The following is a 7,339-nucleotide window of genomic DNA, read 5'->3' as shown; positions in this document are numbered from 1 at the left end:
CCCTACTGGGATTGTGGTCCTAATGTGCTTTACACCATTACCTAGAGCAAATCCTGCTTAAAAACAAAAGTGCACATACAGGTGAAAGGGTTGACCTGAATAATGCACAGTGAGACGATGGAAATGAGTGTTTCTATAGAGCTTGGCAGATGACGCTCTGGAGACAGAGGCAAATTAGTGCCCCAGTAGCAGTCCCATCAGCACTGGTGCTGTCAAAAATAACGCGCTCTGAAAAAGACAAAACTGATTGAGAGCTTGGCTTTTATGCATGAAAAAAGTGTACCCGTAACTCGCTATTCTTTCCTATCAGCACATGAGCAACACTTTTTTCCCCACTCATGTGCTCTGTTCCAGAAACCACACTCCATGTCTGCTTTCAGTCCCTCCTTACCTGGCCCTCCTCTGCCCGAGAGGCATCGTTCCCAAGCAGCGGCTCCGCAGGAGGTGTCTGGATAGTGACGGACTTCTCAGACCGACTGCCATCTTTGCTTCGTGGCGATTTGTGCCTGTCCCGACTCCTTTCCCAAATAGAGCAAGAGAACAACGTTATCAAGCAGGGTCTGGAATCTGCTACACCTCTACCTGCAGCAGATGCCCCAAGCATTACATTGTAGTCATGCCTGTCCATCTCTTGATCACTATTGACTCAATCTATGACAAAACAAGCTTTGGAAGACGTAGAAAGGAACCTTGCCCAGAGCAGCCTACAGGCTGGTGGCTGGGACAGTCTACCCTCTCAGCAACTGGAGAGGGGAGAAAATGGGACAGGGGTACACCCCCACCACCTCATCTTCTCTTAAAACAGCTTTTGCTGAGCTGCACTTGAAAGGGAAGCTTGCATTCTCCAAATAACTGGCAACTCCATTTGGGATTAACTGGTCTACACAGCTCTCCACCTGCAATAAAGTGTCTCACAGGGACATGTACAGTTAATACAAGGAATTAATCAAGACAGCTTTAGCTACTGCAATGCAGATTCTTGTCAACTAGGACCTTAACACTGTAGGACAAATGGTGAAGTTTACTTCCACTGGTTAATAACCTTCAGTTAACCTCTTACAAAGAGAGAAGAACATCAAGGGTACCAGGCTAATGCTTACTTCCAGAGTACCTTGTAGACCTCATGGCTTCTTGTTCAAGAATGTCTCAAAATGAGTTGAAGTCTCACCAATCTGCTCACCAATATTTTCCTCCTCCTTCCTTCCTGGACAGGAAAGCAGCCTTCGCACCAGAGACCCTCACTGTGCTCAGGGACTGGCTTAAAGCTCAAGAGCATCCAGGGTCCCAGCTCTGTCCTCTCCATTGCATCTCTCTTGGAATTACCAAAGCCCAAAGGTTTCATGGGATGAGACTTTTTCCTGTTCACAGTAATAGGCTCTAGGATTTTTATGTTGTTTTGGGAAGTCTGAAGGCATCTTTCCACATGGCATTCTAAGCTTCAAAGGGCAATCCATACTGGGGGTGGGGTGTTAAAGAGAGAAAAGGCAAACAAGAGATATTTTACTCAGTAACTGGTCTGTGAGCAAAGAGACTCCTTTTCATGGAAGAATTCTTTTTCCAACCACACAAGATAATTGCTTCTCAAATGCAAAGTTATTCTGGACCAGTTCAGTTCTAAGTTGCAAAGACTGTAAGCGGCACACATTTTGCAGGTAAAACTAATGATGATGCAGCGGGAAAAAAAAAAAAAATGTTTCCAAGTAATCAGAAGTTTCACAGCAAGATGGTTTTTGAGGCTGCTGAACTAGCAGAACAGAGAGGACTTGCTACTCAAGGTCAGAAAAGTCTAACTTCTAATCCAGTCAATGCTGATAAAAAACTTGTTGTAGACTCAACTACCACTCAAATTCTATTGCAAAAAACCAACACACCAGCAGCAGAGTAGACAGGAGGATGATGGGGAGAGATAGGAAACCTTATTATTACACTATAAAGAAATGGCATCAGAAGAGAAAACAACTGGCAATTATCAGTTTAGGAAGTCTGACACATCTTCTCCCCAGAGACTCTACTGATCCCTCACACTTAAAGTGATAAAAGTGACTAAAAGATCTTAAAGTGATCTTTTCCTTGTGTTGGCACTATCCTAATCTTTCCGGCCATACACGACGTCAGCGTGCATCCAACAGGTTGAATATCATTAAGTCATCAGCGTTATTGCTTCAAGCCTCCTCACTGTGTTCCTTATGAGGACTCTCCACATGCATCTCCTCCAGAGCTGTGGCCTTACTGATTTCATCCTGGTTTACAATTTTTTTCCAGGGAACATGTCCTAGCTTAGACCAGTAAGTAATTAAAGATTAACATTTCCTTACCCTTGTCTGTGGGCTTTTTTGGAGTGACCTGAGTAGTGGGAGTATCCCGAATATGTCGATTCTGTATCCATTGCAGCAGACATCGGGGTCTGCACAGAAGGGGCACAGATTTTATTTAGAAGATGAGTTCCTGATGCTCCTGAGGTGGAGTCCGTGGTAAAAGTGCTTTCCTGGGTACTCTTTGCTTCCCAGTCATCAGTGAGGTCTGATCCTCAGAGAGCGAGTGAGCCTTACTTACAAGGAATTCAATCAGAGGGGAGGGAGGATGCTTGGCTCCTCACAATCGACCTAAGGAAAGAGAAACATGCATGGAATTGCACTCTAAGCAAAGCAAGACATCATTCCTACTGCAGCAATTCCCTCACCCTGGCCACATGTCACCAATCATCACACTGTGCCCAATTTGCAAGCTTGTCTTGGTTGGCATCTCTCTTTCAGGACCAGTGAAATACATGCATTTGTAGAGCTTTAAATAAACTGATAATATATCTCTGTTGCAAAGTCTAGCCCATTCATCTGAAAATCGTGAAGAAACAGCATAAGTCACCTGGAAGAGACAGTGACTTGCAGAAGGCTCAGCAGCCTAGATACAGAAAATCACCCCCAAAAAGAGTACTGGGCTCAACTTCCACCCCCCCCATCTCTTTACCTGTGTAACGCATAGCCCAGATCCCCCTACATACAGGCTCTAATGCTGCCATTCCGAATCTGGGGGTAAGGGGTGGGGAGTGAGGGTCACTTTCCCAGAATAAATGCAGGAGTGGATCAGACCACCATGTCTGAACGTGCTTTGTTTTCACAACTGTAAGGTGTGCCCATTTTACAAGTATTAGTTACTACACTATCAATGGCACTATGAGCACCTCCCTTTCTTTGTAACCTTTGCCTCCAAAGCTAATTTGGGCCTTGAAGAATTGAATTTTATTAAAAATTGTCTCTATATATACACAGACTAATAACACTGGGGAGAGTTGATTAGAGATCACATCTAACTTACATGGGCCAACAGTTCCTTCAACATAACTTCCATTTGGAACAGGGGCTTAAGTCCCATCCGTAAAGGGCAGAAGAGGGCTGTGTGTTTTGGAACAGGAGCAGGGCAACACCAGAACAATTCCCAACATAGACATGTCAAAAACCCTAAACCCTGTGGGGAAGAAGGGCAGACACCATCCCGCTTTCCAAACCCACATCCTGCATTAGGCGAGAAGAGAAACGGAAAGGAGGGGAGTTAGTCACAGGTTTGGGGAAACACATGCAAATGGTGAAGAGGTGCAGACAGAGGGGTTGCAGCTATGGATGGAGGTACCTTGGGGCACAGCCCAGCGTTCGGCACGCAGGGGCACCCTCACGTGCCTCCTGCCCAGATGATTGCTGCCTCCAGCCAACACAGGACTACAGCCATGCCGTACTCTGACAGCAGGCAAAAGACCGCTTTAAAATTAGATCCCTCTGTTATTTTCTGCTCACAGTAGTTTTCAAAGCTGTTAGTAATAAAACAGTCAACCACTGCTTTCAGTCCTTTCCTTCCCCAAACTCAGAGGAACAACAGAAACTGGGCTTTATACTTGGCCAACTAGTCTTTCCAGCTGTAAGATTCCTCCACTAACACTTCCAGAAAAGCTCGTAACCGAGCAGAGAGCTCTACCACATGCAAGCCGTGCCAAAGAACGAAGCCTCTTCGCCACAGGGCTCCTTGGCTGCTGGTGCAATATGCAACAAAGTAAAGAAGCTTACCCGCTGCATCGGGAGCTGCAGGTATTTGCACAACACTTGGGCTTGCCAGGGCTCCTGGAAAGGAGAAGGTGGGGAGGCCCTTTTGTGTACAGGAATTCCCAAGCCCTAAGTGCATATCATGCCTCGAGAAAGCTTCTTAAAGGCAGCAGAGAATCTAGGAAGGACAAATAAGGAAGGGAACGTAAGGCCCAGTCTTGGGAGGAGAGGAAGAAGGATGGATTTAAACACAGTGAAACACAAAGCCAAGGCACAGCAGTTTGGAAAATGGCATCGTTACTGTAACAGGAATAAAAATCCACCCGCCTAGGACACATGATGTTAACACTCATTAACTCCCTAGACTTGCACACAGCCTGTAGCTTAGGGCTTCAGCAATAGGCTGGGACTCATTAAAGCTGATTTTTACCGCTGTCCTGCTAGGCAACCATAGAAAAATCCTTCCTCTGTGTCTATCCTTCTCCGATAAATGGGGGTGAGGCCACCACCTCCCTACCTTCAAAAAGCACTCTGATACCAACAGAGGAGATGGCTACACAGGACCTTACAATCGTTAGGCATTACAAACCAGAAACACCCTCATTTGTACAAAAGGTGATAACAAATATTATAGGCTTAAACCACTGACTGTGATGTTACTTGCGTCTTTTTGAGAACAACCACTATCTTCAGAAATACATACCACCACATTACAGGAATAGGAAAAGCAAGGGGAGCTGCTGGCATACATCAGTAAGGGTTATGATACTTTCCTAGAAGCCTCGGAAAAATGCAACTCCCAACCTTTTCCTCTAACCACATAAAAGAATTTCCCCTCAACTCCCAGACAGAAGAATCAGAGCTGAGACAAGGACTGGAACAGAGCTCCTGTTCTGACCTCTCGCACCCCCAGCAGCACAGGGTCAGACCTCTGGAGATGTCAGAGAACATTTCAGGAGGTAGAGGCTGCTGTGGAAATGCACAGGCTGCCTAGACAGGGATCATGAACGAGCAGTGCCCATTTGATGAAGCAAGGTAGTGCTGGGCACCAGGCAGAGCAAGCAAACTCACGGGAAGGCCAACACAGGAATGTTGGGGCAGGCTGGATCATGCCAACTTTCGTTTTCTGTGTAAACAAGAGCAATGGTTTTGACACAGCTCTGTGAAAAGTCAACAAGGCAGACCCGAAAAAACGTTAAGTCTCCTGGATTGTTGTCAAAAGCAGTATGATAAACGTGGGGACTCTGCACCACCTCCTTTCCCCAGCTGCAGGACACACCAGTGGCTAAGCAGATCTTCCTGCTAACGCAGTTACAGGGCTGCCCGGAATAAAATATATCTGCCCAATTTCAGCTGGAAAAAGCAGAAGACCACTGGCTTTGTCTGGTGCCCAACCAAGGCTGACTATCAACCAGGCTTCCTCGATTCGGCCAACAAAGGATAGCCTGCGCTGCTAGCTAGACAACATGCCCAGTCTGAGCAGGATGAGATGAAGAAACCAAGGAGGCAGAAGCACAGTCCAAACACACACTCCTCACAGCCAAGCCAAGCAGGTTACCTACCTCCTGCTCTATTTTACGGCAGGAAGTGGATCAGCCTTATCCCAGAAAAGCTTCTGGAACTACTGGGGAAGAGGTAGGGAGGGGACTAAAAGGCAACTAACATGCTAAACTACACCTCTGGGTTGGAGCTCTTCCAATGGCATAGACAGAAGTCAACCCTGGGTCAGCCACCACCCCAACAGTGCCCACCACTAGAGCCTTAGCAAAGCTTGAGAAGACAAGCTGTACGTGTATCCTTCATAGCACAACCATATCCAAACTAAGCACAGTCTTTAAACACCTCCACTACTAAATCACTACTCATGATGATTCTTACCTTACCCCTCTGGGCAAGGACAATTGTGCTGCGTAAAAAAGCAGCCCCATCATTTGGGGCCTCATTCCTCCACAAACAAGTGTGAATTGAGAGCCCAATTTAGCGAATTGAAACGGCTTCACAAAAGATCATTACATCTTGCAGGACTCCACTGAAGGCATGGTCTGTCTGCAGACCTTCTGGCCCTGTGTGAAAGCAAGCTCCTTCAGCCCGAGGGTACAGTTGCACTGTATTTTGGTGTTGACAAGAAAGCCGGTGTAAGTAGCTTCCACCTCCACATCACGGTTCACCACTCTCGGTTGTGTCAACACAATTCCCAGCGAGCAAACAGCACCGCTGGAAAACAAAACAAAACAAATCTCTTTTCTCCCCCTTGCCACGCTTTTGTCTTGGGTCTTTTCCATGACCTAGTTCACAGCACAGCCCCGACAGCAAAACCAACACCAGGGTGAACAGCAACATGAGCAGACAGCTAGAGGGGAGATGGGAATGCCTCCCCTGCTCCAACCACGACAATTGTGTAACTGCACACCCAACACACTGCTCCCAGCAAGACCGGCACTCTCGCTTTGCTGTTCCCTTGCTCACCGATGACAGAAGGATGCAAGTACTACGTGGAAAACAATGCTAAGAACTCCCCAAAGGAAATTTCGGGACCCTGTTCTGGCAAGAAGAATGGCTGCATCCAGCACAACTGTAGAGAAATGTAGTTATCCCCAAATACCACAGAGATCACTGTAATTACAGTTTCTACACAGCTACACAACTCATTGTAACTCCCTCTTTTCATATGCTCATAAATCTCCAAAAAGAGTTCTTTTGAATTGCTGTTTTCCATGCTGGGAGCCCAATCCCATTTCCAATGAAGTTCGCTTTGTGATCGTCTTCAAGGGAGCACAGTTTGGCTCCCAGCCCAAGGGAAATTTAAAAGAGCAAGTTATATCTTTAAATCAAAGAGTGCAGACACAAACAAGAGTGCTCTTTTACGTCCCATGCTTTCCCAATGGATTTTCCCCTGTGAAGTTGAGGCAAATAACTCCAGAGCAGTTCAGCTTTGAAATCCTTGTCTGTACAGTTTCAATCTTACTCTATTTAAAACTTGCAATCAATTAGAGTTGATTTACCAGTTGGTTCATGAAGTTATATATATTTGGAAGTACCATCTGGAGCACAAGCAGCCACAAGTGTCCGTGAGGATGTGCGCACATTCGGCTCCGTACGCAGTCAGCCTCACTTGTTAAACAGCACCAGCTGTCTATAGGGTAACGGATGCCCACAAGCTATCACACCAAGAAATCTTTTTTCTTCATTTAGTGAAACAAACAGCTTTACAAATTAAACACTCGGAACCCCAAGAGCTAAGCTGCAGGATAGCATTAGGGTTCAAGAGTAAAAATAATTAAAAGATGGCTAAGCAGTGAGGAAGCATTCCA

General features: G+C 46.1%; 1 protein-coding gene across 1 annotated transcript in view; it reads right to left on the bottom strand.

Moving 5' to 3' along the window:
* Positions 1 to 2,602, bottom strand: part of LOC104165381 (vang-like protein 1) — a gene marked incomplete at its 3' end in the record, with an annotated part of 5,617 nt that extends 3,015 nt beyond the window's left edge. Inside the window, exons 1-2 of the mRNA XM_009704990.1 lie at positions 2,316 to 2,602; positions 392 to 518 (exon numbers count right to left, since the gene is read on the bottom strand). Coding sequence (XP_009703292.1) covers positions 392 to 518; positions 2,316 to 2,398 — 210 coding nt within the window. The remainder of the gene's footprint in view (positions 1 to 391; positions 519 to 2,315) is intronic.
* Between the last annotated feature and the right edge of the window lie 4,737 nt (positions 2,603 to 7,339).

Source organism: Cariama cristata, unplaced genomic scaffold, assembly GCF_000690535.1.
Source record: "Cariama cristata isolate BGI_N322 unplaced genomic scaffold, ASM69053v1 scaffold36257, whole genome shotgun sequence".
In the NCBI taxonomy this organism is placed as follows: Eukaryota; Metazoa; Chordata; class Aves; order Cariamiformes; family Cariamidae; genus Cariama; species Cariama cristata.
The sequence above is the reverse complement of the archived record's forward strand: the minus strand, read 5'-3'. Positions and strand labels throughout refer to the sequence as shown.